Genomic DNA, 22386 nt, shown 5'->3' with positions numbered 1-22386 from the left:
GGAGCAGAACAGGCAGATTGACCAAAGTGCATTGCTGAGGGGAGCGGTGGGGAGCCAGGAGAGGTCTGCTGTGCCATGTGGGCTGCTCCCTGGCCGGCCCGGGATGGCACTTGTGCTGCAGAGGCTGTGAATTGCTTCATAGGTTGCGTCTTAACCCCTTGCGCCACCAGGGAGGCCAAGGACGGAGGGGAGTTTAAACGAGATGTTTAATTCATGCTGCCCTGGGGGCTTCGGGCGAGGACACCAGGAGTGGCCGCTGTCGCTGAGAGCACGCTGGGCTCAGCCGCCTGAGCTGCCTGCCGTGTTTGGAAAGACCAGCAGATCCTGCTCTGACTTCTCAGGCGACGGTTCTCCGGGCGGGAGCAACCAGGCCACCCCAGCACCCTCTGCTTCAGAGCCAGTATCTGGGGGCGTCAGCCCGCCCGCCGCCCCTCGGGCGAGGACTGGTGGCTGTCTGAGGGTCCTGCACGCACTGCGCTTGTGTCAGGCCACTGTGGAGCATCTGGACAGCCCTGCCGGCCTGTTAGGGTTGGGGCGCCTGGGCCAGGGCCACTGGAAGAGACGCCCCTTGCTCTGCAGTGGGTGGGGGCGGGGTAGGCTTTTCTGTTGGAGAAGGACTCACTGGCCACTGTGGCGGGTGCGGCCGCCCACACCAGCGCACGGCAGAGGAGGCGCCTCCAGCGTCGCAGGCCGGCCCTGACCTGGGGGCTGAGGAGTCAGGCTGTGTTCCTTTCCAGCGTGGAAATAACTGGAGCAGACGGCAGCCGGGGAGCACCGGGCAGGAAGTTGCTCTCGGCCTGACCCGCTACCCGCTCCTGCTGCCCCCAGAGCTCCCACGAGCCTGCACTCCCAGCCTGGCGGCGGGCGCCGGGTGTGTTCCCGGGTGTGGAGGCGAGGCTGGCGTCGAATCGTTCCCCAGCGGGGTGCACTGTGCGTGGGAGGCATGTCGGCGGGGAGCTCCACCGCAGGCGAGAAGGAGCCCCCATCTGTTGCCACCGGTGCTGTTCGTCATGTGGGATCACTCCGGTAGGATCTATTCAAATTATGTGTCAATTTAGATAGTTAGAATAAAAATATGCTTGTGGGGACACATTTAGACATTTGTCAGCGACAGGAGAGACTTGAAGAATACACACTGCCGTTCACAAGCGAGCTGGGTGTCTGGCATCTCTCCTCCGAGGAACTAGGCGCTGCCCCCCCGCAGAGATGCCTGCCTGCGAGGCCCTGGAGAAGCCTGGCCTGGCCAGCCTTTGTCCTCCCCTAGCCCCGGGGAGTCTGTGTGGGTTCCGGGGGGCCGTCCAGCGGGGCCAATTAGTGAGGAAAAGCCCAGACCCCGCTGCCTGAGCACTGCGTCCCTCTGGATCGCTAATTGGGAAAGCTTTTAATTGGAGCGCTTCAGTAAGAAGGGAGGGGAGTTACTTTGGCTTTGTTGCCCTGGGGGAGCCGCCTGGCACAGGAGCCCCTGGGGAGGGGAACGGAGCCAGTTCCAGGAGAAGGGGCCCCGGTGGGGGGCATCCAGCCACTGCCCCTCAGGGGGTACAAGAGGTGCCCGCTAGCTCCTGCAGACAGGCTGGAGGGAGAAGGGCTGTCGCCAAGCAGCCCATTAGTGACCTGGGGCTGCCCGTTCAGAGATGGGTAAATGCAGATGGTCTGACCCTGCCCCTGGCTGCTGGGTGAGCTGGGGCAAGTGGCTTTCTCTGTTGGCTTCACTGACTTAGCTGTTAAGTGATTGAGATGATTAAGTGAGAACATGTGTGTACAGCATCTAGTACAATGCCTGGAACCTAAGTGTTCAGTAATGATGGCCAAGGTTTGTTATTATAAACACTATCACCATCAGCACCATCAGCACCGCCACCACCATCACCATCACCACCACCACCACCATCACCATCACCACCACAATCACCACCACCATCACCATCACCACCATCACCACAATCACCACCATCACCATCACCATCACCACCATCACCACCATCACCATCACCACCATCACCACAATCACCACCATCACCACCATCACCATCACCACCATCACCACAATCACTACGACCACCACCACCATCACCATCACCACCATCACCACAATCACCACCATCACCATCACCATCACCACCATCACCACCACCACCATCACCATCACCACCACCACCATCACCATCACCACCACCACCATCACCACCATCACCATCACCACCATCACCACCATCACCATCACCACCATCACCATCACCACCATCACCACCACCATCGCCATCACCACCATCACCACCATCACCACCACCACCATCACCATCACCACCATCACCACCACCACCATCACCACCACCATCACTACCATCACCACCATCACCATCACCACCATCACCACCATCACCATCACCACCATCACCATCACCACCACCATCACCACCACCACCATCACCACCACCATCACCACCATCACCATCACCACCACCATCACCACCACCACCATCACCATCACCATAACCACCATCACCACAATCACCACCATCACCATCACCATCACCACCATCACCACCACCGTCACCACCATCACCACCACCACCATCACCACCATCACCACAATCACCACCACCATCACCACCATCACCATCACCACCATCACCATCACCACCACCATCACCACCATCACCACCACCATCACCACCATCACCATCACCACCATCACCATCACCACCATCACCATCACCACCACCACCATCACCACCACCATCACCACCATCACCACCACCACCATCACCACCACCATCACCACCATCACCACCATCACCATCACCATCACCACAATCACCACCATCACCATCACCACCATCACCATCACCACCACCATCACCATCACCACCATCACCATCACCACCATCACCACCACCACCATCACCACCATCACCACCATCACCATCACCACCACCATCACCACCACCACCATCACCATCACCATAACCACCATCACCACAATCACCACCATCACCACCACCACCATCACCACCACCATCACCACCATCACCATCACCACCATCACCACCATCACCACCACCACCATCACCATCACCACCACCACCACCACCATCACCACCATCACCACCATCACCATCACCATAACCACCATCACCACAATCACCACCATCACCACCACCATCACCACCACCACCATCACCATCACCATAACCACCATCACCACAATCACCACCATCACCACCACCACCATCACCACCACCATCACCACCATCACCACCATCACCATCACCATCATCACCACCATCACCATCACCACCATCACCATCACCACCATCACCACCATCACCATCACCACCACCACCACCACCACCACCATCACCACCATCACCATCACCATCACCACCATCACCACCATCACCATCACCACCACCACCACCACCATCACCACCATCACCACCATCACCATCACCATAACCACCATCACCACAATCACCACCATCACCACCACCACCATCACCACCACCATCACCACCATCACCACCATCACCATCACCACCATCACCACCACCACCACCACCATCACCACCATCACCATCACCACCATCACCATCACCACCATCACCACCATCACCATCACCACCACCACCACCACCACCACCATCACCACCATCACCATCACCATCACCACCATCACCACCATCACCATCACCACCATCACCACCATCACCACCATCACCATAACCACCATCACCACAATCACCACCATCACCATCACCACCATCACCACCACCATCGCCATCACCACCATCACCACCATCACCACCACCACCATCACCATCACCACCATCACCACCACCACCATCACCACCACCATCACTACCATCACCACCATCACCATCACCACCATCACCACCATCACCATCACCACCATCACCACCACCACCATCACCACCATCACCATCACCACCATCACCACCATCACCACCATCACCATCACCATAACCACCATCACCACAATCACCACCATCACCCACCACCACCATCACCACCACCACCACCACCATCACCACCATCACCACCATCACCATCACCACCACCATCACCATCACCACCACCACCACCACCACCATCACCACCATCACCATCACCACCATCACCACCATCACCACCATCACCATCACCATAACCACCATCACCACAATCACCACCATCACCACCACCACCATCACCACCACCATCACCACCATCACCATCACCACCATCACCACCATCACCACCATCACCATCACCACCATCACCATCACCACCATCACCACCATCACCATCACCACCACCACCACCACCACCACCATCACCACCATCACCACCATCACCATCACCACCATCACCATCACCACCATCACCACCACCACCATCACCACCATCACCACCACCACCACCACCACCATCACCACCATCACCATCACCACCATCACCACCATCACCACCATCACCATCACCATAACCACCATCACCACAATCACCACCATCACCACCACCACCATCACCACCACCATTACCACCACCACCATCACCATCACCATAACCACCATCACCACAATCACCACCATCACCATCACCACCACCATCACCATCACCACCATCACCATCACCACCATCACCACCATCACCATCACCACCATCACCATCACCACCATCACCATCACCACCATCACCATCACCACCACTATCATCATCACCACCATCACCATCACCACCATCACCATCACCACCATCACCACCATCACCATCACCACCACCATCACCATCACCACCATCACCATCACCACCACCATCACCACCATCATTTCTGACAGGTGGCCCTGAAGTACCCTAGCTTCTCCCCACCCTGCGCAGTCCAGAGCCGCCTCCTTGTCTGTCATCCAGGGCCCTGTACGATATAAGGTTTGCTCTTGGCAGCGTGGCCTCCCATCGCCAAGCCTCTTGGGTGGTGTGGTGGGGCACGCTCACCCACAGGGACAGGCAGTCAGGAGAGCTGGCTGTGTATGCCAACAAGAAACCTGGTCTGCCAGTAGACTGCTTCGTAGGAGGTGTGTGGGCGTGCAAGCATGCGTGTGAGTAAGTGGGGGCCTGCTGCCAAGGTGCAGACAGCTCTGGCCAGGCCAGCAGCCTCGGGAAGCCAGGCTCAGGCTCGTGCCACCTGGGCATGCACAGCGGCCACTCCTCGCGGGCAGATGTTTGATCCCGTGGTTCTGGGGGACCGACTTTATTGTCCCAGGGAGCACCCGAAATGTTTCGTTCTAAACACAGGTGAGCTAGAAACCCTCTGGCAGGAACTTCCTTCCAGTAAACCACTGGATCCCCGAGGCGCAGGCGGCCTTTCAGCCGGACTTCAGGGCTGCAGGCCACGCAGCCGCCGCGGGTACCGGTCGGCTCTCGCAGAAGGATGAGGAATAACGGAGGCGCCTCCCTGTCCCCGCCTGGCTCTGGCCCATGTCCCCAAGGGGCCGCTCACTGCTCTGTTCTTGACGATTCCTCCAGGCCCTTCTGAGAGCCCCACCAGCACGCGCCTCCTGTCACGGCCTCCGTGGGAAGAGGCTTCCCTGCCCTGCGCAAGTGAGCGGCCTTCAGGGAACGGCGTGGACGTGCTGTGGGGCCCTCGGCCAGCTCGCCTGTGCCGGCTCCTCTCCTCCCCACGCTGGGCGGTGAGACCCCTCCGCGCCCTCCTCCCCCCTTGGCGGTTTGTGGCGTTGGGCTTGGCTGCCCGGTGAGCTCAGTTTCACCCCTAGAGACCTGGATGCCCCGAGCCCTCGGGTCCAGGGCTGGCCCGGCAGCCACTCCCCTCTGACACCAGCAGAGCCTGACCCGCTAGGTTTAAGAGTGACTCCTGAGGGCGGAGCCCTCGGTGACTTGAGCTTGGCTTTATCAGAGCTTCCTGTTTTCTGCCTTGTCCCCCCGTACCCCTTAAGCAGACATGCCTACCAGGGATGGAATTTTCTGGAAAACTGGAATTGGCATCCCACAGCCTGATTGAAAGCCCTATCACTTGCTTCAAGGGAGGGAGCTATAAAAAGCTGCTCCTTGGCGTCTCCCCTGAATTTTAAGTGTTCTGAGAGCTTTGCCTGCAAAGGAAATAATGCTTCGTTTCTTACATAATTGAGCCGTGCCCAGGGGAGGGGGTGTCCCGGCCTGGCCACCCAGCGGCCCCTCCTCAGAGAAGAACAGGTGCAGCCACATCTGCATCCCCTGCACCACCAGAGCATCGGCCTAGTTTCCGTCTGTGCTGGTGGAAGTTTCTGGAGAGTCTGTGCAGGGAACGGAGGCTGCTGTTTCTCCAGGAGGCCCCTGTGGAAGCAGTGGGGGCGTCTCAGAACTGAGTGGTCGTTTCCTGGCTGCCTGTCCATTCTGTGATGCCCGTGGCCTTCCCTGTAGGGCTGCGGGACGGAGGACGGCCATACCGTGGCCCCTGGCATCTTGCTTGGTTTCTGCGGGAGAGCGAGTTCCGTCAGGAGGGGCACGTTTACTCACGGAGGGTCTCAGCCGTGATTTCAGGCATGACGAGGTGGTCCCAGCGGCTCAGGCCTCCCAGAGCCACAGTGCCAAGGGCAGTGTAGTTTCAAGGTCTGCAGTGGGTTCTGAAGAAAAGCAGGGGTTCCCCTGGGGAAGGTCCGCCAGCGCCGTGCGGAGGCCAGGGTTGGGGCAGGCTTGCGCTCTGTGGAGAGGACATGGCCATCCTCTCAGGTCGGGGTCTTCTGACAGGCCCTCCCCGGGAGCCTGCCTGGCCTCCCCAGCGTGCCTCAGCCTCCCTGGCCTCGGGCGGGCCTCAGGGTCCCCTGGCGTGTGGAGAGCTGTCTCCCCCACCGGATGCCACATGCCTGCCGTGGGCTGGGCCTGGGGCCGCAGCACGCACCTGGGCTCAGAGGGGCCCTCGCAGTGGAGCCCACTCTGCCCCCTCTTTCTGGCCCCGAGTCAGACCCTGGGGACCAGGAGCTGCCCTCTGGGCACCAGAGGCTCCTCTGGGCCGGTGGTGCCCGGCAGGAGCCCGATCGGCTGGCGGCTCCTCGTGACCTGGGTCAGGGCCCTTCAGGGCACCCGCGAGAGCAGTCGAGAAGCCCGGTCCCCTCGGCATCACAGACGTGGGTCTCTCGGTTACTCCTCGTCCTTCTGCGAGAGCCGATCGGTGCCTGCGGCAGCTGCGCAGCAGACCCCAAAGTCTGGCTGAAAGGCGGGACCCAGTGGCTTTGCTGGAAGGAAGTTCCTGCCAGAGAGTTTCTAGCTCACCTGTGTTTAGAGTGAAACATTTCGGGTGCTCCCTGGGACCGGCTTTATCAAGTCTGATATCAAACACCTGCCCGCGAGGCGTGGCCGCTGTGCGTGCCTGGACAGCCCGAGCCTGGCTTCCCGCGCCGCTGGCCTGGCCGGGGCCATCTGCACCCCGGCGGCAGGCCCCCACTTGCTCACACGCACACGCACGCTTGCACACACGCACGCGGCTGTCAGCTGGACAGCCCCCCGGACACTCTGACGCGGGGCTCCTGGGGATGAGACGGGCCTGTCCCTGTCCTTGCAGGGTTCGCGGCAGAGTGGACAGTTGCAAAAACGATGACTCACAATCCACTCATTCGACAGCCCTTGCCGAGGTGCGGTCCCGGCGCTGCGATGTCCACCCAGACACGGACAGGGCTGCCGCCTGGGCGGGCGCCCCAGGACTCGCAGAGGGCCGCAGGGCAGCGGTCATCCCGCGCATCCGAAGAGCCGTGGGAAGCAGGCGGTGGCCGGGGTGGTGGGCGTGGCACTGGGCGGGACGCGGAGGGGGGGGTCGGGGTTTTTGACGGGACAGGTCGTGACGGCCAGGCCTTTCCCAGAGCCAGGAGGAGACGCAGGACCCCACCCGCAGCTGCTCCTGCCCAGTCACCGCAGGCAGCATGGGGGGGGCAGGTGTGTGCGATGAGTGTGAGCAGATGTGCATGTGTGTGAGCAGGCGTGTGCCTGGAGGGGGCTCTCTGCACCCCTCTGTCCACAGAGACCCCCTTGCAGCTCCGCAGGCCCCCGCTAGGCGCGGCCCCCCTGCTGGCGAACACCACTGGGCCTTGAGGGGTCAGATGCTGATGGCGGGGCCGAGTGGGTGGGCCAGGAAGAGGGGGTGCGGGCAGGCACAGGTGCATGGGGGGCATGTGGTGGGCAGCGGGGCGCAAGGGGGCCGCACAGCCAGTGGACAGGCGGGGGGGACTCGGCGCTGACCACTCATGGAGAGCCCGCGGGGCCTGCATGGGCCTGAGCGGCGGAGGCCCCCAGGTGGGCGTCAGTCTGAGGTCACGGGCACGTTCTCTGTGGCAGGGAGACTCCTGCCGGCCGGCCTGCCCCAGCGCCTGCCTCTGCGGGGGGCTGACTATTTCGGGGCTCCTTCAAATGCCTGTGTTTATTTTTAGTCTTGGACCTTTGTAGAGCCGGGGCGTGTGGGGCAGGCTTTGCTCTGGCGCGAGAAGTTCTGGGTCGCGCAAGCTGAGAGGGGTGACCCCGCCCGCCTGCCGGGGCCTCTGGCTCTGGGCTGGGAGCAGGGGAACCCCAAGGACACCCGGTGCTGCAGCTCTCGCCTCCCCGCAGGGCTGTGTCTGGTAGGGTCCAGTAGGAGGGCTGTGTGGGGAGGCCAGGGTGGCCCCTCAGGGTGCAGGACGGCACCCCCCCCACCCCTGCTCAGGCCGGGGCAGTATCTGCTGACTGGGCCACACAGGGGTGGGGGGTCTGAACAATTAATGGGGTAACTCAGCTCTCAGGCACGGGGCGGCCCCTGCTCTCCTCCGAGCCTGTTCAGGCGGTGACGCGAGGTCACGGGTCTGACCCCAGTGGTGATGCGAATGGGGATGAGCAGCCCCTGGGAGGTCGCGAGCGTTTCTGGGGAGCGAGAGCGAGGGCGGCCGTGAGAACACAGGCTGAGCGGGGGCGGCTCCCGCAGAGCTCGGAGCCCCGTCCCGCCCTGGCCCTGGCCCCACCCTGGCCGGCAGGGCTGCCGGGTAGGACTGGGGTCCGGCGCTTGGTGGAAGTTCTGGGGCACGTGTTCGTTGGGGAGATGGGGGCGCGTGAGCTCCCTCGGCCGAGGCCAGGCGGGGGTGGGGGTGTCGGTTCCGCAGTGAAGCCCTCTTGGCTGCCAGGGCAGGCGGGTGGCGCTGGACGCGCGGTGCTGGGGGAGCCGGGAGCCCGGCCTCTTGAGGGGCGAGCAGGTCCCGGTCAGGGCAGCCCGGCCTTCAAGGGTCCAAAGGAAAGTGGTTTGAACCATTCTGAGGCCTGTTCCGTGTGGCAGGTGGAGGGAGAACGCCCGCGGCCCCTCCTGTGCCCGGGCCCTGCAGGGCAGGAGCCCAGGGTCTTGGGCCGGGATGGCCTGGATTGTCCTGGTGGCCCTGACGCCTCACACGGCCCTTGAGGGAGGGGCGGGGCTTTCACCCCACAGCCAGGAGCAGGGATGCAGATCCCCGCTGCGCAGTGGCTCTGAAGGGGGAGCAGAGGCTCTCGAGCTGGAGAGGGCAGGAGACAGGCCCTCCCTGGAGTCAGGCCCTTCGACACCCTGGTCTCAGCCCAGCGAGTGACTGGCCTCCAGCTGCCGGCCAGGAGGTCCTTATTGAAGCACCAAGTTTGGGCCTTTTGTTTCGGCCACTCTAGGGAGCTGGCCCCTGGCCAGGCCAGTCTTGGATTCGGGCAGGGCAAAGGCCACGTCTGACCGGCAGGGCTTGGGGTGAATGGTCCACCCCAGCGAAGCAGGAGGCGTGGGGGAGACTGTCGGGGGCAGATAGGACGCCTGGGTCGGGGTCAATGAAAAGTGCTGCCGAGAAGCACCGTGCAGGGGACCGGGAGCCGCGGCTGTGGGTGCTGCCTCAGGACGGAGCCTGGGGCTCAGCCGGTGGACAGAATGGAGGCGCAGCTGGAAGACACTGGAAAACTCAACAGGAGAAGGGAGGCGGGAGAAAAACGCGCCGGGCCCAGCAGGGGCTCAGGGCTGCCTGCTCTGCACAGCCCGCCTGGCCTTGGCCCGGGACGGTGCCGCTGAGAGGCGCGTGGCTCTGCCCTTGGAGCCGCGGGCACCTACTGGCTCTGCGCGGGGCAGTATTCATACGGGTGTCAGAGCCTTTCCGCGCGGCTCACAGTGCTCCATTGTGCTGACTTGTTGACTCTGCCCTTGCAGGTACCTGGACTTTCCAGTTCGCTCCTGGTTGCTTTGCTAAAATAAATAATGTCGGTTCCGGAGGTCACGGGGCCTGACCCTGTGGGGTTGGCAGCTGACTCGTCCCGCAAACGACATGTAGCCCTGTATGATGGGGGCCAAGGGCGGGATTGGGGGCCGAGCCCGAAGGGAGGTGGCTGGTCCACCCATCTGGCTGTCACCCTCCCTGACTGAGCTGTTCGGGGGACCTGGGCAGAGCGTGCCTGCCTGTCACCTCGCGCGGGGCCTGCTGGGGCGTGGGGGGCTGCTCACCGACAGCTGGGGGCAGGTGGGAGAGAGGCCGTCGTCCCCGAGGTCCTGTGTCCCGGCCTGGAGACAGGAGTGTTTTGTGCCGCCCCCGGGGAAGCGGGCACAAGGCCGTCCAGCCCACAGTGACCGCCTGCCCCGCTCTCCCCAGCCCGCAGTGACTACCCTGTCCGGCTCCCCTGGCCTGGCCCGCTCGCCCCAGTCTGCCCCGGCCCTGAGCAATGCCGTCCGGCAACAGCTTCATGCACACGAGGACGAGCCTCATGCCCGCCGTGTCGGTGCCTGCAGGCGCGGCCTCGTTAGTCTTTCCTGGACTCGAAGTCGAATCGCGTTGTCGCGAAGTCGAATCTGCGTGCCCCATGCGCCTTGGGGGCCAGTGGGTGCAGGCGCTGCCCTAAACCACAGCCCAGGGCCCCCAGCACCTGCCGCCCTGTGTGCAGGTTCTAGGGGACACTGTGGGCCTGGGGCTGTGCCCTGCTGGCCGCTGGCGGGCCCTGGGCTCAGCTTGCTGGCCTGAGCATGCGGCGGGCGAGGCAGGGGCTCAGGGCCTGGGTGGGGGGAGAGGACAGGTAGAGCCATTCCTGGAGCAGGGGTGCGGGGAGGCGGGGTTCAGGGAGCACGCTTGGCTGGGAGCCCACGTTTGGGCGCCGCCGCTCAGCCGGTGCACAAGGCCATGGGAACGAGCAGGCAGGGCACCCCCATGAAGAGGAATGGGGCCCGTCCCTAGCGGACCCAGGCCCTGGCGGGAGGGGAGCAGCATGGCAGCGTCTGTCCGTGCCTGAGGCACTGTCCGGCGGCTTCATGCTGCCCAGGAGGACCCAAAGGAGGCCTCTGCACCTGCCCCCGTCGCTGCAGGCCGCCAGCCAGAGCTGTCCGGGGAGACCTCAGCTCAGGCACCTCTGTCCCTAAAGCCAAGTGTTGGGTTTTTGAGGGCCCTTAAGAGGGTGGACAGAGGGGGCAGCCAGAGCCTGCCCTCAGCCCCTGTTTCCCCGGTGACTGGCCGCCCAGTGTCCCCGAGAGCCCAGCCCTGAGCTGCTCCTGACCCCGTGGGTGCTGCAGGGCTGGGGCCTCGCAGCCGACCCAGCCCAGGGCCGTGGTGGCCCCATGCCTGTCCCCTGGGCCAGGGCTGCCGGCGGCACTTCTGCCCTTGATGCTGTGGTAGTACTAGAAAGGGGTGCAGCCTGGCGGGGCGATGCCCCGTTGCGCCTGCGCTCAGCTGCCTGGCGGGTGTCTTGGGCCCTCAGTGCAGGTGGGGCTGGTGCTCCCTGACCCGCGGGGACCTTGATGGGGGGGGTCATCACGAGGCCCCCTTCCTTCAGACGTGCTGTGCTCAGCTCTGGGGCGCCCACGCGGAGACTGCCGCCTCGCCGTCCACGGGCCTTCGGGGTCCGGGCTGGGTCGTGGCGCCAAGGGGACAACTCTTCCAGCAGCTTCCCCCGGGGCCTGGGACGGACAGGCCGGTTTGCCCAAGGCCAGGAGTCTCGAGTGTCGCCATCTTTGGCTAGAATCCTCTCAACTCTTGGAGAAATCCTGCTCGTGAGGACGGCTCCTGCATTAGCGTCCTCACACGGAAGAGAATGTGCCAGAACCTTTGGCTTGGCTTTCCAGCTCTCCTCTCTGGGCGCTGGGGACTTGACCCTGCCAGGCAGGAGCCTGTGAACCATCTGGCATGAGGGCTGGGGCCGGGGGCCGGGGAGCAAGGCGCCCGTCTCAGGTGGCGGACGGGAAGGGCCAGCAGCCCTCCGGCCGGCGGAGCACCGGGCACGGGGCCTCGCAGTGGGCAGCAGAGCTCAGTGAGGGCAGGGCCGCCCGCCATGTCTGGCGCCCCAGGAGCCAGTGCTGGGGGGGAGTGTCTTCCCGTGTGTGGGAAGCCCCGCGTGCGGGGCTGGTGGTGATGGAGGGGCCTCCGGGGGGGCTTGGAATCGCCTGTGTGCTGTGTTCAGTCTCCGTCGGAGCGGGCGTGGTGTTAGCTGGACAGGTGCCACGACAGGAGACCCCGCCACGCCCTTCAGGGAGGTACAGGGACACGCTGCAGCTTATTCCCTCTCCGTGACTGGCCGCCGGGCCGGTCCTCTGCAGGCTCATGTCTCAGGGAGCTGCAGCGGCTGGAGCAGGCGGCCCGAGGCGGCCCCGGCATCCGCGCCCGCAGAGCCGCTCGGCGCCTGACTGTTCCCGGCGACAATTACTGTCAGGTTCCCCCGTTCCGTGCGCAGCAGCTGGCGTTTCTCCGGCTCTGAAGACAGCAGGGGAACGACAGTCGGTGCCTCGCTGCCTCCAGAGAGGCCGGCCCCGGGCACATCTGCCTTCTATTTACAGCGCCGCAGGAGGGGTGGGGTCTGCTGGGAATAGACTGGCTGGGCGTGGAGCGCCGGCGGGTGAGGACGGGGCTGGGCAGAAAGGTGCCCATGCCCCAGATGCGGCCCTGGTGGGGGCAGGGCGGCCCCGAGGCGTCCCACCTCTCGCTTTCCTGGCCCTGGCTTGTTGGCGCACCTCGGGGCCAGACGCCGCGTCCGGCTGCGGCTCCCTGACCTCCTCGGGGAGGCTAGTTTGTGGTCACGTCTTCCCGTCCCGACGTGAAGGGTGAGTGTCCCGGGTGCCTGAAATCCCTGGTTTCTCTGTGCACCACGCTGCCCACTCTCAGCCCTGCCCCAGCACGAGGGCCCAGCCCGCGTCCAGCGAGCCGTCGGGAGGCCCCGCATGGCTCTCGGCTGCTGTGTGAGAGCAGCCTGGACACGTCCCATTTTGTGGCCCAGCTTGGGCTGGCTTGGCTGGTCCTGGGAGTTTCTAACAGGGAACCCCCGTGGTGTTGGCCAGGGCTGGGGTCTCCCGGCTCGGCAGGGGGCCTGTGGCCAGGACGTCCTGGGCAGGACTCCATTCTCCCCCCCGGGGGGAGCGGGGGCTAACAAGGGCCTCAGGTCCTCTCTGGGGTTGCCTGGGGGTCACCCCCTCTTCCTGATAACGGGGTTCTGCCTCAAATGGTGGCTGGCCTTGTCACAGCCAGCAGCAGAGTTGTGCAGAAAGTGTGCGGCAAGACAGAGACACCACGTCACCTCCCAGCAGCGGCTGGGGCCAGACTGGGCCGGGCACTTGCAGTTTGACTGAGCGCCCAGCTAGTTCCTAGGAGACGGTGGTCCAAGGGTCTGAAGCCGCGGCCAGCCCTGCCCCTGGTGTGGGCACACGGGGACCCCAGGTCAGGCCAGGACACCAGTGTCCTCAGACCCCATGGGCGCCTGTCCTGAGTCCCTGCCATCCTGGCCCCGTTCCCTGCACCAGAGGATCCGAGGAGCCGAGCCTCCTCCCTCCTGGTGTGGCGCTGAAGCGGCCAGCAAGCGTGGTGCCCAGTGGCAGTGGCGGCCCGCCTGGGGGTGCCCAGGGTCGGGATGGGGGCCCCCACCTGTGCCTGCAGCTTCTCCTCGTGCGTGATTGGGCGGGAGCCGGGGCTGGTGCTGCTGCAGCTGTTTCTCTGCAGAGCGTCGTCAGACCGAGTGAGCGGGTGGACTGGCCACTCCTGGGGGGGACGGGGTCCTCCCACCCGCCCCGGCCACGGGTCCTGCTGTGAGTGGTCGCCTGGCTCAGGAGAGGCCGTGGGCTGGAGACACCCTTGAATAGTCCAGAATCCCACAGTTGGCGCAGACGCTCCCCGCGCCCCAATACATTTGTGATAAACGCTTTAGACTCAGTAGGTGCCGCGGCCCGAGCCCCGGTGGCGAGGTCGGAGGGGGCCGCGCTGGCGCCAGGCTAGAGCTGCCTTGGGCCGGCCCGGCCCCGGGTGTGGGCTCCAGGGCTGCTCCGCGCTCTTCCTTCTTCCTACCGTTTTCATGGCCCTCGTCATCGGCATCTCCCCTGCAAGCCGACGTGGGGCGGGGTGGCCCCGGGACCGCGCCCCAGCGCCGCTGATGCCCGTCTCTCCGCAGCGAGCAGCCCATCTTCACCACGCGCGCGCACGTCTTCCAGATTGACCCCAGCACCAAGAAGAACTGGGTGCCCGCCAGCAAGCAGGCCGTCACCGTCTCCTACTTCTACGACGTCACGAGGAACAGCTACCGCGTCATCAGCGTGGACGGAGCCAAGGTACGGCCCCCCGCGGCCCGGCCTGTGCGCAGCGTTGCCCAAGGGTGCGCCCGTCGGAAAGCGAAGCCCCCGCTTTAACCCCCATCTTAGCTCCCCTTCTTTTTTTCATTTAAAATGATGGGAAATGAAAGCAAAGAGAGGCTCCCCGTCCCCGAGGGGGACGCGCCCCGCAGCCATGCCCCCTCCACCCCGCGCCTCCTGCTTTCCTCGGGCGTTTCCTGGGGGTCCTGGAGGGCGTCGCGGGCCTGTGGGGCCGGGTCCTGAAGCCGCTTTCCCGAGGGCTCCCTGGCCGGCGGGCCCGCTCCCCTGCGGCTGGCCCCGTGGCGTGGCGGCCTGGGCAGAGCAGCAGCGGATGAGCCGGTTGGGCGTCTCCTCAGACAGCTTGAGGCGGCTTGTCCTGCCGCGTGTCTGTGGCGCCGCAGCCAGGGGCTGTCGCCCCACACCCCGGGGAAGACCCCACCCCAGCCCCGCGGGCTGCTCGCCTGTGCCCTGCGGCCGGCTCGCTGTGCCGCCCCGCAGGCAGGGGGCTGACCCGAGGGCCCGAGGCCGCCCTGGCCCCGGCTGCAGCCCGCGCAGGCATCCCGCCGCCCTTCCCGCTCAGCAGGGCCCAGGCCTGGCGGGGCTCGGGGCCGTCAGCGGAGCTACCAGAGGCCGCTGGGCTGCCGTGCAGCTGCCGTGACGTTTCTGAGCGGGCACGGCGGGCCTCTCGGCCGGGCCGTCAGGGCTTGTCCCCGCGCCAGCAGCTGTCCCCAGCGGCTCTGCGGTCGGAGCTGTGGCAGCGGGGCGGGGGCCGAGCCAGCCGTAAGACTGGGGTGGGGAGGAGGGTGGGCACGCTCTCCCCCAGAGCCTTGGGAATGGGGCGCCAGGCCACAGGGGTCCCTGGAATTCGGAGACTGAGCCAGGGGCTCCGGTCACCTCCCCGCCACGCACCTGGCAGCGCCCATCCCTGGCGCCAGCCCAGGGCCCCGCCCCTGCCCCCCTCTCCCGACCCTGCAGGGCCTCCATCTGCCTCAGGGAGCGCCTGTGGCAGGAGCGCCAGCCGGGCGGGAGGGCCGCAGACACTCCATTACCTGGGCCCGGCAGGGGCGTCCTTTGCCCTGAGAGCTGGCTGCCGGAGCCTCGCCTGCTGGCCCCCTTCCTGAGGCAGGTGGCCCTGAAGAAACCAGCCGCCAGGCCCCGTGCAGACCCCACGCCTGCAGCTGCTGCCCAGGTCATGGGGCAGAGTGCCCAGGATGGTGGTGGCCCCAGCATGACTGGAAGCCCGGGGGTCTGTGGGGCCCTTCTGAGCCTGGGGCCACTAGGCGGTTGTGCTCTCTGGGGCCTGGGGCTCCACTTGGGGCCCCACACCAAGCCAGGCTGGACAGCCCCTGAGAAGGGCGGGGATGGTGGTGGCAAGGCAAGGCCACTCTCCTCGGCCTCCTCTGTGGCCTCCTGGGGACAGCAGGCAGGGTGAGGTCACACCCGGGGAGCAGGACCAAGCCTCAGGCTGTCGCCCTGGTAGCTCTCGAGCTCTGGTGTTTTAGCCGTCGCTGCGGCCAGCAGCCCAAGATTTAGGGCAAGTTTTGGGCAGAGCAGCCAAGCCCACTGCGAGGACCTCGTTCCGAGGCATTTGCTGACGGAGCTGTCGCTGCTGTGGTTCTCATGGGGCTCTGGACACTGCATCCGTGGCTGCCCCCGGGAGCCATGGTGGCGAGTGTGGGCAGGACTGGCCAGCAGCAGGTGTCCCTCCAGTTGCCCTGGCGCGCTTAGTTCTAGGGTCACAGGGAGCCTGTCCTGGAAGCAACTCAGGGCCCAGCCTCTCTGCCCCCCGGCTGTCACGTGTCCATCAGGAGGTCCTCATGACTTCGTCCTCGCCCACAGGCTGCCCGAGCCCCTCATCCTTTAAGGCCGAGGACAGCAGTGGCACCACCAGGTCCCAGGGCCTGTGCTCACCGGGGCCAGTGAGCTGGTGCCATGGGTGACCAGCAGGGCTGTCAGGCCATTGGCCCAGGACACAGCAGCAGTCTGGGGAGCTGCCCTCTGCCAGAAGAGCGCGCCCCCCACCCCGAGAGCTGCGGGGTCTCCCCAGCCTGTCTCTGAAACTGCCCATCATGGTGGCATCTCGCTCGCCCCAGAGCGTGACAGGGGGCACCACGGGCAGCTGCGGGGTCCCGGCGGGCCTGAGTGTGCTCCCCGCTGTCCCCGCAGGTGATCATCAACAGCTCCATCACGCCCAACATGACCTTCACCAAGACGTCGCAGAAGTTCGGGCAGTGGGCGGACAGCAGGGCCAACACCGTGTTTGGCTTGGGGTTCTCCTCCGAGCAGCAGCTGACCAAGGTGGGTGGTCCTGCCCGGGGCTCAGGGTGGTCTCCCGCGGGCCGGGGGCGGGGCGGCCTGGAGTCTCGGCCCTCGGGCGCGGGCACGGGCACGTAGAGCCGGTGCAGATACCAGGTCTCAGACCCCGCGGTCTGGGCCGCGAGGGCATCTGCCTCAAGCCTCCCCCACCGCGCCCCCGGGCGCTCCCAGCTTTCCTGGTGGACAGGCCAGGGTGAACGTCTTTATATCGGAGCCTTTTTCCCATGCCCTTGATTGTCCAGAGACTTGTTTCCCAGAGGTGCTGGCGCCAGCGCGGCTGGTCGGTGTCAACATTTTTCTCACTTGGGACAGAGATTTCCAGGCGCCTGCGCGGCTGCGGTCGCCCCCGCGGTCCCCTTCCCCGGCGCCGCGTTTCCCGCAAGGCCGGGCCGTCTTTTTCTAAGTTGCATATTTATTATATTTTTTATTCACGAATTTTGCCTTTCATCGTTTGCGGCGTCCGCGTTTCCCTTCTCGGTGGGCGCAAGCCCGTCCTGTGCCGGAGCCGAGGCCCCCGCCTGCGCGCCTGGCCCCGCCAGAGGGTTTCCCGGCTTCCGACGGTGTTTTTTCTCTTTCACATTCAAAAGCCGTCATTTGTCATGAGCCAAGCCCGTCACGTTTGTGCTTTTCTTTCTTCCAACTTGAGAAAATTGCCGTCTCCCTTGACGTCTGATAAATGTTTGGTTCTGTTCACATCCAGTTTCTCGAAGGTTTGAGTTTAAAAAATCTCCCTTCTCGTCAGTGGCCGCGGCGGCGGCAGCAGGGCCTGCGCAGGCCCCACCGGCCCGTCCCCTGGCGTCGCCCGAGTCCTCCCCGTGTGTTCATGACCTTCCGGTCGGTTTCTACGTCCTCTGTGTCCCGGTCACTGGTGTGGAGTGCTGGTGCCCTTCCCGGCCCGCGTCTACACGTACCTCTTTCTTTTGACTGGAAGTTACTTTGTAGCATCATGTCAGTGCCAGGGGTGGTGGCATGCTCACGCCAACACGGCCATGTCTTTTTTTTTTTTGAATGATTATTTAAAACGTGCCTGATGGGGCTCCCTGTGGCCTATGGGTCAGTCTCGGGCGATCCCCGTGGAGCCCTGAGTCCGATCCCTGGCGTATTTGCTGATTAAAGTCAGTTGCCTCCTCGGTGACGACAAGCCAGAGGGATGTGATCACCTGGGATTTTAAGAGTTTCTATCACAAAAATACTAAAACCTCGTTCAGAGCAGAGGGCACAGCAAGGTCCCCACGCCCGCCCCGGGCTCGGCGTCCCTCCTCCGCCTGATGGCTGCCGGGGAAGGGCTTTCGTGCGGATGGCAGACGCTGGGCATGTCCCACCTGGCACGCGTCTCTCGGGAAGGCCCCTTCCAGCACCAGACTGGCTCTGTTCCCTTAGAGGTGGACTCGCACCGGGCGCCGCTGCCCGCGGTTCCTGGGAAAAGCTTCCCTTAGATTCGGTTTCAATCATCTCTTTCTAATCTCAAGTCAAACTCTTCTGGATTTGTATAGAAAGTCTGGCCTTAAAATGAGTGCAGCGTAACCAGGCTCTCCGGAGCCGGCCGCGCCTACGCTTCAGGGAACCTTCGCATCAAATGCTTTGGTTTAGTTTGCAGAGAAGTTCCAGGAGGTGAAGGAAGCAGCCAGGCTGGCCAGAGACAAGTCCCAGGACAAGGTGGAGACCTCGAGCGGTCACTCCCAGGTGAGCCTGGGGGGGCGTCGCCGGTGTGGGGGGAGGGGGCGCGGCTCCTTGTCACTTTGGGGAAGAAACGGGGGTCGTGGCAGGAGGACTTTAGAAGCTCCTTCGGCTGCTCGGCCGCCCCGTGAGCTGGGTGAGGGGTGTCTTTACAAGAGTCTGGGTCTTTGCCCTGTGGCGATGCGTCTGTGATGGTCAGTGGTCCGTGACAGCGGAGTCAGTGCCAGTCCCTGGCCTGAGGGCCTCGCTGCAACCCCGGGGGCGGCGGGCGGCAGGAGGGCTCCGTGAAGGAGACCAGGTGACGAGTGTTCCCTGGAGGAGGTGGTCGGGACGGGAGCCTGGCGTCGGGGAGGTGGGCTCCCAGCGGCTAGGGCTTGGCCAAGCAGAGGGGGGCCCTCCCTGAGTGTGATGGCGAGCCCCAAGTAAAGACGCCTGCCCCTGATGTCTGTGCAGGGGTGGGGCCGGTGGGTGGTGGTCTCCAGGAGCTGTGCAGAGACATGGGAGGGGGCTCTGGGGCGGGGCCGGCCAGGAGAGGGCCTGGTGGCGCTGGGGTGGCTGCAGGCAGGCAGTGTGTGTGCTGGAGCCACCGGAAGGGCCTGCCCAGTCATGTCTGCAGTTTATTGCTCCTTCACCTTTGTCCCCGGAGGCGGGTGTGGGGGTGTCGTGGGGTAAGGAAGTTGGGGTGTGACTCAGGGCGGGGGTGGGAGGAGGCTGCAGGCCGAGGATGCCCTGCAGGCAGCCAGGGTAGAGAGGAAGGGTGGATGTGGGGACAGCTTGAAGGGAGAGGACCGCGAGGCCTGAGCGAGAGGCTCTGCACGGACCAGGAGCCTCCCAGAAGCGAGAGCTGGAGTGTCTGCAGGAAGAAGCAGTGGGGAGGTGAGGTGCAGGCCGGGGCCTAGGGAAGGAGCCGGCAGAGAAACCCCAGCACCCCCGGAGCCAGGGAGGGCTGCACAGCGGGTGGGCGCACCCCAGCACAGGAGGGGCCTGGCCGCTTCCGGGAGGCAGAATCTGCGCGGTCTCCAGCATTGTCCCAGAGCCTCATCCTGGGCTCTTTGCACCAGAGCTGCGGTGGGTGTGGGTTTGTGGGGTGAGGGGGGCCCGGAGGCGCGTTCCCAAGTCTCCCAGCCATGTTGTTCACTAGTGGACTAATCACCAGCAGCTCAGTCATCCCTGTGATGCGTAAACCCGGCCACCTGAAATGGTCCCTGGTCTAGAGTCTCTGCAAAGATGTCACGTCTCTAAACTGGGCATCGAGTCTCTTACACAGGGCCTCGCTGTTCGTGTTTGTTTATCCTGCAAAAGTATTTTTAAACCTTGCAAAAAAGCGAGTGTGCCCCTAGATGTTGTTCTACAAATGTGTGTGCTGGTCGTGGGGAGTCCCGCCCCTCAGCCTGGCGTCCCTCTCCTGACGCGCCTGCAGAGGGAGGGATCTCGGGACACCTTTCTTTCTCTTGGAAATCATACAATTGCTCGGTTTGCAGACGCTCTTAGGGAACGAACACAGGGCCGAGTTTTCCAAATATTTGAAGGCTTGTAGCAGTCTAACCAAAACATGGCACGTGGGCTGTTTTCTGACTGTGGTGAAACCTCCGGGTTGTAGAAATTGACAGCGCGCCCTGCTGGGAAAAGGAGGTGGGAACTACCTGCGTCAAGTTGTGCGCGGCCTCCCGTGCTGGCTGCAGCGTTCGCTGTAACCTTATTTCTTAGCGTCCTACGTGGTGACCATCCTCCGTGACCTCCAGTCCCCTCTTCAAGACCGCCGTGGCAGCGCGGCTCGGCAGGGTCCCGAGCAGGCACCCCGCTCACTCCAAGCCCGCCCCGCCCGCAGGGATCCTCCGCCAGGCTTTGTCGCTTTGACAGAAGAAAAATGTGCCTGCCTGGCTCTTTTCATTTTGTATTTCTCTACCAGTGAGACTGGATATTTTGTTTGTTTTTGTGTTTATTGTCTCTGTGTTTGTTCTTTCGCAAATATCCCCTGCATAGGCCGCTCCCCCTCCCTTTTAAGTGTTCAGCTTTTTTCTATGAAGTCCCTAGAACTTGAGATTTCGGTGTAGTTTTGAGCGCGTGGGGCGCCAGGCGGAGCGGAGTGGGCAGCCCCGCGGGCAGGTGTTCCGTGAAGGCCGCGGAGTTCTGGGCTGTGGGGCGGGCGCTCGTCTAGGAGGCCTCAAAGTTGTCTTCAGGGACTGTTGCGCAGCTTGTGTTTGCCCCAAGTTTTTGTTGGCATTTTAATCTTGTTTATGGCATTTTTTTTGCAATGTAAAGTCAGTCCCAGGGGCACATCGTCCCTCCGTACTTCCCCCCCGCGTCTGTGCTCATGGGAGGCCCAGCAGGACCCTCCTGAGACCCTGGCTCGGCCCCAGGCTGTCAGGGCCAGCCTGAGTGACCACCTCAGGTGGTCAGGGTCAGGCTGAGTGGTGCAAAGCACACGCCTGACTCTTGGCTTGTGGAGCACGTCCATCTACATCTCCAGAGCCCAGGTTTTGTGTGTGTGTGTGTTTTTTTACATCATTTTTCATTTTTGCATAATGTATGCATTTTCATCCTGGTTATATTCCCCATGCAATTCCCACCCCCTGATTTAGACCCTAATCCCTCCTCTCTCCCCACCCCCCTCCCCGTAGTGTGTCTCTGGTTCATAGTTGTTTGTTGATTTTGATTTTTACTTTATTATAATTAGTCATTTTCCTGGTCCCTTATTTAGGTTTTCTAGATTCCTGCCATGAGTGAGACCCTCCGGTATTTTTCTTTTTCTTTCTGGCTTATTTCGCTGAGCATGATCCCTTCCAGCTCCATCCATGTTGCTGCAAATTGCATGTGTTTATCTTTTTTGAATGCTGAGTAATATTCCATGGTATATATGTACCACATCTTCTTGATCCAGTCATCTATTTTGGGGCATTTGGGTTGTCTCCAAAGCTTAGCTGTTGTAAACAGTGCTGCTATAAACATAGGGGTGCAGGTGCTCTTTGGAATTGATGTTTCTGTGTCCTTTGGGTAAATACCTAGGAGTGGAATTGCTGGATCCTATGGAAGCTCCATCTTTGGCAGGTTGAGGAATCTCCACACAGCTCTCCATGGTGGTTGGACCAGTTTGCACGCCCACCAGCAGTGGGAGCGTGGGAGCTCAGCAGGAGAGTTCCTTTTTCTCCACATCGTCACCATTTGCTATTGCTAGTTTTTCTGATATGTGCCATTCTCACTGGTGTGAGATGGTATCTCACTGAAAAATATGGAACGCTTCACGAATTTGCATATCATCCTGGCGCAGGGGTCATGCTAATCTTCTCTGCATCATTCCAATTTTAGTGTGTGTGCTGCTGGGCAAGCACCAGAGCCCAGGTTTTAAGCCGCCTGGGCCTCTGAAGTGCCGTCACCCGCCCCATTCTTGTTCTCCCCTCGCTGGCGGCTCCCTCGTTGAAGGAGCGCCGGGGCTGGTGGTCTCCCCATAGTGCGAGCTGCAGTCCAAGCCTGCTGGCCGCGCTGTCCCCAGCCAGGTGCTGGGACTCGAGGCTCCCTGGGGCACCTGCGGCCTCTCCCTTTCCTGCCCTCGCCCCCCACCCGGTGGGCCCGGCTGTGCTGGGGCAGGTGCCGGCGTGCACGGCCACTCTTGGCCGGAGCCGGTGTGAGCCCTGTCTGCGCGCAGGCCTCCAGCGTCAACGGCACGGACGACGAGAAGGCTGCCCACGCGGGCCCCGGGGACGCGCACCTCAAGTCCGAGAACGACAAGCTGAAGATTGCGCTGACGCAGAGGTGAGGGGCGTGAGGTGAGGGGCGCATGGTGAGGGGCGCGGGGCCACCCGGGGTCAGCCCTGCGGGGCAGGGACAAGGACAGGCAGGATCCTGCGAGCACCACCTGGTCT

At 63.3% G+C, this 22386-nt stretch overlaps 1 protein-coding gene and 1 non-coding gene across 3 annotated transcripts in view; one reads left to right on the top strand and one right to left on the bottom strand.

The window, feature by feature from the left end:
- The window catches only part of HOMER2 (homer scaffold protein 2), a 31863-nt gene that overhangs the window by 3504 nt on the left and 5973 nt on the right, over window positions 1–22386 (top strand). For both annotated transcript variants that reach the window (XM_037509948.2, XM_037509947.2), the window contains exons 2-5: window positions 14356–14512; window positions 16700–16831; window positions 18440–18532; window positions 22170–22276. In XM_037509948.2, the coding sequence (XP_037365845.1) occupies window positions 14356–14512; window positions 16700–16831; window positions 18440–18532; window positions 22170–22276 (489 nt within the window). The remainder of the gene's footprint in view (window positions 1–14355; window positions 14513–16699; window positions 16832–18439; window positions 18533–22169; window positions 22277–22386) is intronic.
- LOC119245451 (U6 spliceosomal RNA) lies at window positions 21750–21855 on the bottom strand. Its single transcript, XR_005125369.1, has one exon. It is a non-coding gene; the product is annotated as a U6 spliceosomal RNA (small nuclear RNA).

Source organism: Talpa occidentalis, unplaced genomic scaffold (genome assembly GCF_014898055.3).
Source record: "Talpa occidentalis isolate TD23 unplaced genomic scaffold, MPIMG_talOcc4v2.1 talOcc4.14, whole genome shotgun sequence".
Classification (NCBI taxonomy): Eukaryota; Metazoa; Chordata; class Mammalia; order Eulipotyphla; family Talpidae; genus Talpa; species Talpa occidentalis.
Note: the sequence above shows the minus strand (reverse complement) of the source record. Positions and strands in the feature narration are given on the sequence as shown.